Source organism: Equus caballus, chromosome 19 (genome assembly GCF_041296265.1).
Source record: "Equus caballus isolate H_3958 breed thoroughbred chromosome 19, TB-T2T, whole genome shotgun sequence".
Lineage (NCBI taxonomy): Eukaryota > Metazoa > Chordata > Mammalia > Perissodactyla > Equidae > Equus > Equus caballus.
This window is the reverse complement of record NC_091702.1, coordinates 59,283,528-59,298,330: the sequence shown is the minus strand read 5'-3', so window position 1 is coordinate 59,298,330 and position 14,803 is coordinate 59,283,528. Positions and strand designations below refer to the sequence as shown.

General features: G+C 39.8%; 1 protein-coding gene across 35 annotated transcripts in view; it reads left to right on the top strand.

Annotated features, from left to right (window-relative positions):
- Positions 1-14,803, top strand: part of BBX (BBX high mobility group box domain containing) — a 263,097-nt gene that overhangs the window by 220,422 nt on the left and 27,872 nt on the right. For all 35 annotated transcript variants that reach the window (XM_023623822.2, XM_070242885.1, XM_023623825.2 and 32 more), the window contains 3 exons: positions 5,882-6,890; positions 7,909-8,047; positions 11,161-11,309. In XM_023623822.2, the coding sequence (XP_023479590.2) occupies positions 5,882-6,890; positions 7,909-8,047; positions 11,161-11,309 (1,297 nt within the window). The remainder of the gene's footprint in view (positions 1-5,881; positions 6,891-7,908; positions 8,048-11,160; positions 11,310-14,803) is intronic.

Genomic DNA, 14,803 nt, shown 5'->3' with positions numbered 1-14,803 from the left:
AATTACTGTTATAAAGAATACGGTAGTACCTGAGGAACAGACAATAGATATCAAATATTTATGCCCAACATTTGATTTAAAACATTCGCATTTTATCTTCCTTAAATACAGCCATGGGAGTTCCATCCGGAAGGTGGCCTGCAGATGACTTTACATTCTCACTTTTAAAGGAGATTATTGTTCCATTTAAAATGATTATAGAAGAATAAATTGTCATTTACTAAGGCATGTTCTGTTTCAAGGCCTGATTAACAGTGAACCCTCTCTTAAGGGCAACTTGACTAATTAATAACAGACATTAGTTCTGTGCTTCCCACAGTGCAGTTTTATTCACTTGAGTTCACATCGATTTGTGTTCTTCTGTGTCCACTCTGTGCTTATCCGTGTACATGTCCCTGCAGATATATGTGATATAGTTTCTGTGCTGTTTCCTGAGTCCCACTAAAGTGTTGGTATAGGCGCCCAAAAGGCGATGCAAGTAGATAGGCTTGTACTCAAAAGTAGAACTGAGCGTAATTATATGTTTATGAAGAGTTGCTTCTTGAAAGATAACTGATTTAAGATCTTCCTGAATCTAATTTTGTTGTATATGCTTCCCCCCGCCACCCAGTTATAGAGTCATTCAGCCCTAGAATGAAAAATGAGAGCAAAGCTGTTAGTCTGCCAGGGCCATGACATGCTACTAATGATACCAATACAAATGTTATTACTACTCGTAACAGCTAACGTTTGTTCTGTATGGTATAAGGCCCCCGAGGGATGGTTGTCACAATATGTTATTCTTACTCTGTAACGGGCACTGTTTTAAGTACTGTACATGTGCAACTCATTGACCCTCACAGTACTCCCGAGGCAAATGCTGCTAACATCCATGTTTTATAGATTGGGAAACTGAGGCACAGAAAGGTTTAGAGAAAATAAGCTGATCAGTGGCAGAGCCAGTCTGCCTCCAGAGTCCCTGCCTTTTGAAACTCTCTGAGTGTAGAATTTGCTTACATCTAAGCATGACAGCATCCTCTAAGAGTTATTACATCCATAGCTGTTCCCAGGTGCTGTTTATGTCATGTGGAAATACAGACTGTTAATTTGTAGAAACTTTTGAAAATTATTTCTAATAGTATAATGTTTGAACTAAGAAAAGAAGATGAAAATTGGGAATTATCGAAATCTCCCCCTAAAAAATCATTGACAAATGTGCTATCCCAGAGTCTGTTTGCCCTGCCTGCTGGCTTATATGCCAGGTGGCTACAGACTGCCTTTCCTGGGTTCCTGTGTCCCCTGATTTCCAGCTGGATTCAGCCAGTGCGACACACTAGTGGGAGATGAGGGGATGGAGGAAGAGAGAGGCTGGCTGAGCAGGGAAGGGGAGATGAGAGATGGAGGTGGAGCAAACGCAGCATCTCTTCCCTGTGTCCAGCTCCCTCCAGAGAGGCCCACCGTGGTTCCATCTTCCCTTCCCCCATTCGTCCCTACTGTGGCTTCCTGCTATTGTTAATCCCTGAATTCCCTCACCACCTCTTGTTTGGGTGTCTCAGTTCTTCATGACCTGAGTAACCAACTTATTCCCTGCCTTAAATTCCTTCAGCTCAATGTGCTTTAAGTTGTTTCTGTTTGCCTAGTTAGACCCTGGCTGGTGCATAAGCCATCCTTGTTCTCTATTTGGTATGATTATATAGTAGGCTAAGAGAATGCTGCTGGCCTACTGTATCCAGATTTTGGCAAGACTTCTGACGGATAATCTTATGATGTCCTTGTGGAAAAAAAAGGGGAAATTTAGATTGGATTATAAAACTTTCTTAAATTGCTGAAGTTTCTTAACGTTCAAATCACCTGATGAAAGGGTTCTAGAGGTTTTCCAGAAGGCTGTGTCCTTGGCCGTATTCTATGTAACATTATTACCAGAGATTTGGAAAAAGATATAAGCTTTATCAAGTGTGTCTGTAACATAAAGCGGGAGGGTAATTTAAATCAAATTTTGAAAGGATAAACTGTAAGGAAAAATGGAAATTTTGTACCGAGGAACTAAAAATAGAAAGATATAGAATGGAAGAGACCAAGCTTCCCAGCATATTATGTCGGTGAAGAAATCCAAGATTTTAATTGACCACAAGCCCAATACAAACCAGAAGTATGACCTGTTTTTTAAAAAAAGGAGGGAGGGGTTCATCCTTGGACCCCATTAGAAGTTAAGTAACGTCCCTGTCAACTGACAGATAATTCCACTTCTCATCTAAAGTGTCACAGGAAGGCTAGGAACTTAATCTAAGGAAAATATTGCTAAAGTGAAGCATCAGTGCTCCCCAACCCCAGTATTGTAAAGCTGGTTACAGGTAGACCGACCTGTGAAGTCACTGACAGGTTGTGTTCTCACATGTTGGTTCACTTGCGCCTCACAACAGCCCAGTGGAAGATGTACCGTTTCCATTTCTCAGCCTTTATTTCCTCATCTAGGTTGAAGTCTAAGCTCCGTAGCTCATTGTGTGGTCTTAGGCAAGCAAGCTGTGGTGTTTGGTTATGAACCAGCCTATTTCCATAAAGCCTGTTCTCACTTCGGGACCACAGACTGCATCTCGAGAAGCGGGGCCCAGCTTTTGAAAGGTCGGGAAGCCTTTACGTGTGATGAGCAGTTCCGGGAACTGGGACATGATGCCAGGGGAAGAGGCTTATGGGGACATAAAGGCTGTCTTCCAGGATTTGAAAGTCCGTCACATGAGAGAAAGAGTAGATTACTTGTTGTGGCTCAGGGAACAACTAGGACTGATAGGGTGATAGATTTTTGCTCAATATCTTAAAAATTTCAAATAGCACTGCCTTCTAACATGGTCATTATCTTTGCGCAAAAAGTTGGATAACTAACTCTGAGAAATCTTGCAGTGAAATGAATTCCTGCATTGGGAAGAATGTTCAATTAGATAACCTCCCGGGAGACGCTCAACTCTGAGGATCTGATTTGTGTGTGTTCTGGTTTTTGGTTACTGAGATTTGTGATTTATAGGTATTGATTCGGAGTTATTTGTTTTATTTTTATAGTTTAACTTCCAGCAATATAATTGTTTTTCTTGTAATTTAGGATTAACATACTCTATTTGTGAAAAAAAAAATTTTTTTTAAGAGTCTGAAACAAGGAAGAAAAGCATGACTGGTGCTCAGTGTAATTACCTTCACAAGAATTATTATGCTATTTCCCGGAATATGTCCCTGGAGTGAGTGTCTGCATTTGTTCCATTTCATTCCTAGCTGTAGAATCCTATCAGAGGTGATGAGGAGAATCATTGTGAAATATATTGAAGCAGAGAATAGAGTTTGCAAAGTATTAAAGTATTATTAGCTTTGCTAAGATGAACCTGTGTGTTGTAGACTGTTGGCATCCCACTGTGAAAACTGCACCGGTGTGGTAGAAGGTCCCCAAAATGATTTCTTAAAGGCCACCACAGTGACACTGGTCTAAAAACCGTAAAATATACTTCGAGGCCTTTCCAGCCCTTTTTTCTAGAACTAGTATAGTCTCTCTCCCCACACAGGATAGTAATATTCATGAAGAGCCAGGATAATTGAGAAAGGAAAATAAAAATTATTTCAAAATTGATACAAAAACAGCAGATCTGGGTCCAGGCAGGTGGCACAGTAGTTAAGTCTGCACACTCCACTTCAGCGGCCTGGGGTTCGCGGGTTCGGATCCCGGGTATAGACCTACACACCGCTCATCAAGCCACGCTGTGGCAGTGTCCTTATACAAAGTAGAGGAAGATTGGCACGGATGTTAGCTCAGGGACAATCTTCCTCATCAAAAGAAAAAAAAACAAAAAACAGCACATCTCCTCTCATGGGAGTAAAACATGCAGAGAAGATTAAATGGATCAATGTCTCAGGATTAATTTAAGAGGATATTTTGCTTTGATCTTATTTGTGGTTGGGTTTGACAAAGGGAAGCTCTCAGTCTTCATAACTACTTGCTGAGGTCTGAGAGATAACTGACATGAGTTCCTGAAAAAGACAGCTCCATTACAGATCCGTAATATTTCAGATCTTCCCTCCAAATGATCTGAAGGGCCCAGTGCTCTTGTCAGGTTCATTTTTTTTAAGAATTTGCTCTGTCTGCCTCTCTCCAGCCCTTCTCCAATTTCTTTCCAGACTTGCCAATCATAATGTAATTCTCGCAGAAAGATTTGAGATCCACTGAAAGTACTAAGGGGAAAAATGAGCTAGAAGAGCATCTGATATTTAATTGAATATATTACCCATTTAAAAAATGAATTTTACAGACTTTAACAATCCCTGACAATTGGCCATTTGATAAAAAGGTGATTTTTTTCTGAGGTGGGCCCGGTGGCATAGTGGTTAAGTTCACGCACTCTGCTTCGGTGGCCCAGGGTTCACAGGTTCAGATCCCAAGTGCAGACCTACACCCCTCATCAAGCCATGCTGTGGCAGCGTCCCACATAAAATAGAGGAAGATTGGTACAGGTGTTAGCTCAGTGACAATCTTCTTCAAGCAAAAAGAGGAAGACTGGCAACAGATAGCTCAGGGCCAATCTTCCTCCCCCAAAAGTACACAAAAACAACAAGTATTAAAAGACAAAAAGGTGATTTTTCAAAAAAAAAAAAAAATCAGTTTGCTACTCATGTGCTTGATTTGGGACTCAGCAATCCTCAGTGTTCTTTTTCCTCTGCGTTGCTAATACAAAATAGATAAAACAAGTAGTGGCTAAAAATTCCTGTGCTGCCCTTGGCCTCAGGATGAATTCCTCAAAGGCACAGAGGGGGCCTTATTGAACTTTGTATCTATGGTGTCCTCCGCAGGGCCTGGCCCTCAGGGGCCTTGCAGGGGATGCTTACGAATGCAAACCCAGTTATTGAAAATAAATTTTACAAGTTGTAATTTCTCCTTCTAGAAAGTAGCTTTAGATTGAAGTATTGAGGTACCTGGGAGCTGGAGGGGAAGATGGCAAGTTTCTCCTTTAATGTCCTATATGTGAAATTTGGGGAGTTTAAAAACATAACCAAATTGCTGCCAGATGTGTTTTGGTGTTCAGAATCTTTCAGATTTTAGGAAAACGATACATTATATGTATCTTACACTATGCAATTAATTCCCACAATACATATGCAAATACATGAAGATTCTGATAGCAAAAGTGTATGAATAGTCATTAAGTAAGATAAATTAAGATGTTAAGCCGTTTCACATTAGTTCTGGTCAGAATTTGCAGCCAAGTAAGTTTGGATCAGATTGAGTTTGCCACCAAATCCATTTAAAAATGCCACGACTTAGTTTTCAGAACTTTTGTGATCTTCATGTTGTCTGTCAGCATTTGTGGACCCATAAGGTTTTGTTCATTAACCAAAACCTTCTGTCGTTGTTTAATGAATCATCTTACCATATCTAATTCAAGTGGGTAGATAGAAAGTGTTACTATTTTCATTTCCCCAAGAAAAGAAAAAGTGAACATCTGAACAGAGTTTGGCATGATTCACTGAGTACTGCCCTAAGTACATTGTGTCAGACCTCAGAATCCTCAGGGACGGCTAGCCTCACCATCAGAGGAGCGAGGATGAAATGACTCATTCTAGGTACGAAGTTAGCACGGAGCAACACTGAGATTCATGCGCAGTCCTTCAGCCCTGGGTCCGTCCTCCTCCTACCAAATCTTGTTTTCATAGGAAAAGCTTCCAGTGAAGCTAGAAAGGGGGAATTCGGAAGTATGCTTGTCTCGAGTTTAATGAATATATCATAATGCCTAAGGCCTTTCATTAAGAAGTGGACTGATTATTGTAAAGTTTGAAGTATAAAAGGATATAATTAAAAAGTTCAAGCTAATTTTGAGTATAGAATAATAAGGATACTTTTTGCTGTTCTCCCATTTTTGTTTTAACTGTTTAGATGTGCCTGGCGTCAGAGGGGGTGAAAATGGAGGAATCAAGGCTAGTAAAAGCAAAAGAATCAGATGGCGGAAGAATTAAAGAATTGGAGAAGGGAAAGGAAGAAAGAGAAATAAGAATGGAGAAGACAGATGAAGCCAGGTTACAGAAGGAAGCTGAATTTGAAAATTCAGCTACAGAACACATAAGAGATTCTAAGGAATTAAGAAATTTCGAGGAGGTGAGAATGGATGATATAATGGCTCTAAAAATGGAAGATCCCAAAGAAATTAAAAAGGAAGAATTAGAGGAAGATCAAAAATGTAGTCACTTCCCTGATTTTTCTTACTCTGCCAGTAGCAAGATAATAATAAGCGATGTTCCCAGTAGAAAGGATCACATGTGCCATCCTCATGGAATTATGATCATCGAGGATCCCACAGCGTTGAACAAACCAGAAAAGCTAAAAAAGAAAAAGAAGAAAGGCAAAATGGATCGGCATGGAAATGATAAATCCACACCCAAGAAGACTTGCAAAAAGAGGCAGTCCTCGGAGTCTGACATCGAGAGTGTCATGTACACCATTGAAGCCGTGGCGAAGGGAGACTGGGGCATTGAGAAACTTGGAGAATCTCCTCGCAAGAAGGTCCGTACATCCTCAAGTGGCAAGGGAAGCATTTTGGATGCCAAGCCACCAAAGAAAAAAGTGAAATCAAGAGAGAAGAAAACGTCCAAGGAGAAATCCTCAGACACCACCAAAGAGTCAAGACCTCCAGATTTCATTAGTATTTCCGCCAGCAAGAACATTTCTGGTGAGGTGCCAGAGGGTATAAAAGCAGAACCATTGACCCCCATGGAAGATGTGTTACCACCCAGCTTGTCGGGACAGGCCAAGCCTGAGGACAGTGACTGTCACAGGAAAATAGAGACTTGTGGCTCCCGGAAATCCGAGAGGTCTTGCAAAGGTGCTCTTTATAAAACCCTGGTGTCTGAGGGCATGCTCACCTCTCTGCGGGCTAATGTTGACAGAGGTAAGTGACTTGTGCAGATCCTAGAAGAATATGGAAATCTAGCAGAATTTCTCCTTTAGACTTGTTGAAAAGAACCACCATAAAGAACAATATGTTATCAAAATAATATTTTACGTTTGATGGTTCTTTATGGTTTATGGATCATACACATTTGTTGTTTTACCTACATGTTCTCTGGCACCATAGAGGAGAGTTTGTATTCATTTTGTGGGTAATTCTCAGGATACAAATGTTCAAAGCAATTCAAACTTTTTTTTACTGGAATGGGCTGGCTTTTTGCTTTAAAGAATCATTATTGCATGTTTGGAGCTATTAATCTGATTTTTAAAACTGATGGAAAGAATTTCCTGAATCAAGCAGATATGTTTGGCAGAATCTTGACTTGCAGGCTCCAGAAGCAAATAACTTATCTAACCCTCTCCATTAGGTAATTAAAACTGTAATTGAAGTGAAGGGCTCTTTAGACCATAACAGTATCCAGAAACGAGTTAATGTGTATATCTTTATATGCATTATACCATAGAGTGTTTCGTATAAATTCATCTATTTTAAAATATAGCATCTGGCGAGGGACTACTTCTTTCCAAGCTGAATTCTAGCAAGAGATATATGAATAATAGGTCTAACAAGCCCTGAATGAACATCCTTGGGAGTATATAGTTCTCCAGGGATGTCATTCCACTCAGTCTTGGGGAGATTAGAATTAACAGTGCCCACCAGCAAAGGGCTCCCACACCTTAGGCTGATTCTCTAATAGAAAAGCTACTAGTGGTTAGTCTGTCTGTGGAGTCATGCAGGTACCTGTTGAGTTATGACGAGACAACCCATCTAGGGGCTGTGGGTGACTTTTTCGCAAGTTCTGTTATTAAGGGTAGTCCATCATGAATGACTCTGAGAACTCAGAAATATAGAGAGCATCGTGCAAATGATACTTAAAAGGTCACTTGTGAAGCAGCTTAGATGATTTCCCTCCCATCCCACTATACCCAGCACGTCCTTTTTTCTTGAATTTCCTTAGGGAAACGAAGCTCAGGAAAAGGAAACTCCTCCGATCATGAAGGGTGTTGGAATGAAGAAAGCTGGACATTTAACCAGAGTGGGACCAGTGGGAGCAAGAAGTTCAAGAAGACAAAGCCGAGGGAAGACTCTCTCCTTGGGTAAGTGCCTGGGAGCACAGTCAGCCACACTGCACAGACCCCAAGTGTGGTAGGATGTTCAAGGTAAACACAAATCACTACCTGCTATCCTTTGAGCACTCACGTGGCACTTACTGCAGTCTTAGCAAACACATGAGGAAATACAAATCAAGTGTATCACAGGATTCCTGCTGTTTGCAGGTCGTGTGAGTGCCACGTCATTCACGTTTTAAGTACAGTACAAAACATGCAGATTTTAGACTCAGACCTGAGTTTGAATTGAGGTCCACCATGGATTAGCGGTGTGATATTGTAAATCCTTTAGTATCACCAAGGATGCATTTTCCCATCTGGAGTTTACAGTGGATGTTATAAGTCTGTTTACATTGTGCCCATTTTACATACTGTGTATACGTCCTTTAATATTTCTAAAGGTATGTACATATGTTTATAAAATAATGACAGCTGAAAATGCAAGGTAAATAAAATGTTTCTAGCTCTAACCTTACTTTGTTTAAACGGTGTTCTGTTACTCTAAGATAAAAATATTACATTGAATGTTCTCCTAGTATAGAGAATATTCAGTAGTTAATTATGTATTGAAATGGCAATATCAAGCAATAGCATACATCAAGATAAAATCATCGAGAATTATTTCCTTTTTTATGTTATGCCCAAGACTCTTAATATAAAACAGTTTGTTAGTTAGGTTAGGAGAGCCAATACTTTATATTGCTGGGGAAAGCATCTACATCTTCAGTTGTACTATTTTGAAAATCCTTTGAGATTTTTTATTAGCCCAGTTTGAAGAGAATGCATTGAATAGAAATAAGAATTATATTTTCCATATTTTTTCATAAGTGTGTTTAAAGGTATGCCAATTTTATGCATTGGGAGGATTGTATTTGGTTTATTCATAAATATTTGTATTTCTGTTTGTGGAATAATATATTTTTTCCTTGGAAGTTACAGTGCTCTCAAGTCTGGTTAATTCTCAAGCTCTAGGTCATCACAAAGTCTGGGGGGGAGTTACTTTTCATAATGATGATTCCTCAAGATTATTTATATTGAGATGATATATTTATATATATTTCCTTCCTAATATTTTTAAAAGTCCAAAGTAGTTCAAATTAGTTTTGCTTGCATAATGCTTAAACAATGACATGAAAATCCTCACATGGGTCATTGTCGAATGATACTTTCAAATGCAGAATTTCCTTAAAAAGTGGCCACCGAGTGTCAGGACCGATGCCTGGACTCCCAGTGCTCTGTGGGTCTGCACGCCGAGCGAGGAGGAAGTCTCCTTGCAGACGGTGTGAAGTCCTAGGGCAGTAAGTGGGCCTTCAGGCTCCCCACAGAAAGTTCTCTGATGCTGCCACTGGAAACTTCTGACAGCCATGAGAGAAACCTTTTCACCAATCTTCTTTGAGGAAGAAGAAAAGTGAAACAATCTTTTGAAAATGTGTCCCTGAGAAGAGATTGGTGTGTGGGTTGTTTTGTTTTGTTTGTTTTTGATCATTTCTAAGGAAGCCACATGTATACCTAGGAGTGTGGTTTTCTGCAGGCTTAAGTCAACAGTAAACCTCTAGCCTCTCCTCCTGTCACCCCTTTAGACGTTGGCCATTCAGAGTCAGACTTCGCTTTGTTCAGAACATGCCAACATCGTGCATTAGCAGTGAGGAATGCCAGTTCCTACAGTCTTCTCTGAGATTTCTAAATGAGCATTTTAAACCTTTTTATCACAGAAAACGTGCTACCTGTTTAGTTAACTGTAGCCAAGAAAAATTCGCTTAGTGTTGACAGTTCTAATTTTATAGATTTCCCCAAGAAAAACGTAGGTGATTATTCTAGTTGGAAAAATAAAAAAAAACTCCCAAGGAACCTTAAGAGTTACATCTTGCATTTTTGTAGTTTTCTTTTGGTTATTCAGAGTATCTGAAAAATTCACAACTTATAGGTAGCTTTCTGGTAGCAACCTGATAGTATGAGATAGTATCTGCTTTTTCATTAGTGTAAACATTTTTTAACTGAATAAGACGATTTTATTAAGAGAGGAGCATCACCCCCACCCCGCACACTCACTGCTCTGATAGAACTTACTCATGGCTTTTTTACTTGGACCATTCTCATGGTTACCTGGCGGTCTTATCTCTGCTCCCCAAGTTTTGTACATTCCTCCAAAACTGAGAACAGTTTTAGGTGGACACATCTCAAGTCTACCCCTTAGGTAGCAGCCTAACACGTTAGCTAGTAGCTTCTTGTAAGTTGGTGCTCAGAGCTGCTCTCTTCCCAGTACACCTTCCATTTTCCATCTACCAAGCAGCATGCTTCTCCTGCAGCTTCTCCCATCTGTTTGGGCTGCATCTTAGTTAATAAGTCTTACTAAGTGAAAGCCAGCAGCCAGCATAGGATCCAGCAGGCATGCTGCCATTGCTGTGGGGGGGCCTTAGAGACAGTCAACACAGCCCCAGGATTTCCCACCTTTGCCGCTGACTTTTCTGAAATTGTTTGTGGGTTGTGTTAAAGCAGTGTGGCCTCTCTGCCACCGTGTTCGTGAAAACTGGCTCTCCTTTTCTCATTGAGTGTTTTATCCTCATCCTGGTCAACTGTCTAGAATTTTTTTCTACTATTTGAAATATTTTTACACATTTTCTTTGCATGTGTGTTTTAATCGTGTACTAGTCAATAAATATTTTTTTAAAACTAATCTTACAAAATTACCTGTATGCCGTATTACCGGTAAGCTTGCCAATATATATATGAATCTTTAGAATGAGAAACGTGTTTGGGTGGAACTTGTTTTGTATTGAACTTAATGAAAAATTCCCATGCCAATGGAGAGAATGGCAATTTCTCCACTTCAAAAATATTCTGATATTTTAAATAAGCTTCCTGCTTTTCTAAGGTAATAGCCTAACCCGTCTTGTGAGTTTACTAAGAAAACTGTGCTGGTAAATCTTCTCAAGCATTCCTGGAAAGATGTTTTTTGTCCTTGCATAGAATTTATTAACAATGCCCTAATTCTCGGGGACCCTGTTTTCAAATGGAATATCGTAAAATAGATCGTGCATCATTTTCTGTTTAAAGATTTACGTCGTGTGCGGATTGATTCCACCTCCCGCTTCTTTTCTTAGGTCAGCAAAGCTGGATGAAGAATTTGAAAAAAAATTCAGCAGCCTCCCTCAATATAGTCCTGTTACGTTTGACCGGAAGTGTGTCCCTGTCCCAAGAAAAAAGAAGAAGACTGGAAACATGTCCTCAGAGCCGACGAAAACCAGCAAAGGTTAGATGCGGCCATACCTCCTGCCGTGTGGTCAGAGTCTCTCCTGAGCTTCTGCATCTCCCTATAGGTGTATGAGTGGGTTTAGAACTGATTTTCGAGTGAGTGGAATTTCAGGTCACTTTCCAAGATGGTGTTGCTTCCTGCCTCGCTTCTCTCCCTCCTTTCCCTCCTGATTCTCCTCAGCCCCTGTCCTTTGGCATCTCAACCTGTACATTTGCCCTTAAGGATGCAGATTTTTTGAAAAGTGTTGCACGTGCTCTTCGATCTTCCACTCTCCAGAATTCTAACTCACACGTTGAGCTCTTCTTGAGCAGAACCTGCTGGCTGAGGCTAAATCTTCTGTTCCCTGTGTCTGCAACAGGTTGGACTCTGGGTCTCTGAAATCGTTCTGTTCACCTAATAAGCAGACTCCATTCTTTCCTGGCAGTATGAACCAAATGAAACTAAAACTCCCCATATTGCTCTAGCAATCTACTTTTTTTATTGCTTTCGTTAAATTTGAAAAAAAATGTGTTTAGCCTGTTCAAGAATATCAGGTTCTCCCTTGTGTATCAGGGAAGCTTTTAAAATTATCAGCAGGACTTGAAAGGGTCTCAGATTTATCAGGGGCAGCACCAGCTGGAAAAGGGGGCTTTTAAAGAGTGTGGGGGCCGTTTTCAGTGGTCTCAACACCTGGGAGCACTGTGACATTTATGGGGCATGGGCTGAGATTCTAAGCATCCTGACCTGCTCAGGACATCCGAGCACAGTGAAGGAAGGATTGTCCTACCAAAATGACAGTATTGCCCCCATTGAGACACTTGTCTTCTGATTTTACTGTCGCTCGAAAGATTGGTGGGGGAAATGTGCCTCTAGTTTTTTCCACAGATGCAGGAGACTTCATTTGGTTAGCTCTCCTTTAATTAAGGACAGTGAATGGAGAGATGAAGAATTGGTGTGGCCAAACTTTTTATTCCTTTCAGGATCAAATTTTGAGTAGGATTTGATGGAAGAGTTCTTGTAATTACCCTGCAAAAGTGGCTGCCTGTTACCTGCTTTATGTCGTGTCAGATTAATTCCCTTCTTTTGTGTAGTTTAGATGGATGGATGGATGGATAGATAGATAAAATATATATCTTACATAAATCTTGCTGAGTTCTGGCAATCATGGATAATGATAAGAGATAAATATTAATGAGGAGATACAATTTCGTGGATTTTGAGGTAATAGTTAAGGTGTATGTCTGGGGAAAATTATGGTTTCTTCTCTGAAGAAATCTAAATCTTTCTCCCTCGAAACCTAAAAACCCCTTTGTGCATTAGAATCAACACAACTGAGGAGGGTTGCTTTGAGATTGTATCTCAAGATGGGTCTGAAAGGCTAAAGAAAATCCCCATTTCGTGATTAAAGACAGAGAGGAACGTGAAAGTGATTTTAGAATTAGCTCAGTTTTCCTCTGTGGTTAATAAAAACAAGTCTAGTGAATAAAGAACTAAAAAAGAAATGTCACCTCACCAGTTTTGCTCATCAGGGAAAACAAAACAGGATTGTATCAAGATCTTTCAAGATAGATAGGAAAGAAATAAAGTGGGCTTCTTGACAGGGAGGTAACTGAGCACCATAATGGATCACCATATGAAATGACAGTCCATGTGCCCTCGAGATGCTTAAGAATAGGCAAAATAGTCCGTGAACCCAAAGATGCCAGGTATCTTGATCTTCTATAATTTTTGGATTTAAAGTTGCTGATAATACCTGACAAGCCAATAAAATAGAACTTAATTGATTGACATCCAGGACATATTCTCTTCCTCTGCTCCCTGGAGTTCGAGACATTCATTTTAGACCTCTAAAGTGGGCTGAATTATCTATCAGGGAACGTAACAACAGGTTTGTTTTTGTAAAGCTATAAAACCCTGAAGTTAGGATCTATTTTCATGAGACCTTCTCTTGGGTCTTAGTTGTCTGTTATATATTTTTCCTCTGCCCGCTGAGATTAACAGTATTTCTTTTGATGTGAAATAGCTTTTTGGAGTTTTGGACTATACTTCATACAGTATCATCTTAACTCTGCTGTTACGCCTCTCAAGCCACAGGGTCCCTGGATCTTATTCAGCGTATCAGGAATTACATAGGTGGGAAGTCTTTCAAGCCTTTGGATTTTGTTCTGCGTTCTCACTCGTGGAGTAAGATGCAACTGAAATAAAGCAGAAATTAAATAATATATTCTCTGTTTAGCAAACTAAAGAAATAGTATTTGTGACATTGTAATTTGGCATTAGCAGCACCAATATACTATCCTACAAGTTATTAATGAAATTATCATACCAGCTGTGCTGTAATTGCCTGATCTTTAGAGGATAGAGGAGATTGTTTTCTTAGACTCCGGACCCTTTGCATAATGAATCATCCAAAGCAAGCACTGTGGATGAGATCATTAGTTCATTAGTAAAAGAGCGTGTATCCATAGGAAACCTCATTTTCCCCCAACAATTTGCATTTTGTCTATATTCTCTTTCCCCCTATACTTGTTATCATTCAACATTCATTATACTTTTTTTCCTGTGTTATACTTGGTACTTCTTTAGCTACTCCAGGCTATGTAAAATGTATAGAATTTTTCTGAAATGTAATTTCTAGAGAAAATGATTATGTATGCATTTATGCAGTGATATATCTCAGAATCATCGTACCTGCTGGGCACTTCTACTTTCCCAGTGGTCTCCTTATTTATATCTGTATTTCAAGTAGTCTGTTCCCCTTTCTCATTGTCCCCTCCACTATCTCTGCCCTGTCCCTTAGGCCTATGTAATGAGTCTTGTCAGAAACTCTACAGTAAAAAGGGATGAAAATAACTAACCGCCACCTCCCTCCAGCTGGGCTCAGGCTACCTGGGAGTAGGGTTAGGAGGTAGATGATTGAGGAATAGAATTTCCCTTTGCTTCTAAGAACAAATTGTGCAGTAAATTATAATCCGTCTAACTCACAATGCAGTTCAGCTGAAGAAAGCCTGTTCCTACGGTGCTTTCCGGTGTCTCTCTCACAGTTCCTTGCCTCTATTCAAATGAAAGCTTTAAATTATAAGTCTAAATTTAATTGTAACTTCTTAGGAGATTTGTTTTGACACATCGTTTTAAGTATACTGTTAATGTATGAAGCACTTTTTGCAAAAGTATCAGAAGTCAGAGTGCTCCGCAAAATAGTAATTTTCAAACAAAGTAGGGTCATGGAGAAAAACTTGAGTTCAACTTTGAGTGTCTAAATTATGCCCCAGCTTGACCCTTGACTTCACATCTCTTTTAATTCTTCTATCTTCGCACGTGGTTCCATAGCGCCTTTATCAAATATGCTGTTGACTTTTCCCATTTTTTTTTTCCAATGCGCACTTCAATTTTAAGATTGGAATTTCAAGTGGTTGCGGATTTGAGATTGTAAAAAATCATCAGTGGTAATAAAAGAAACAAGTTTCCAGCATTGAAGGTTGAGGATGGAGTCCTCCGGACTGAGCCCTCGC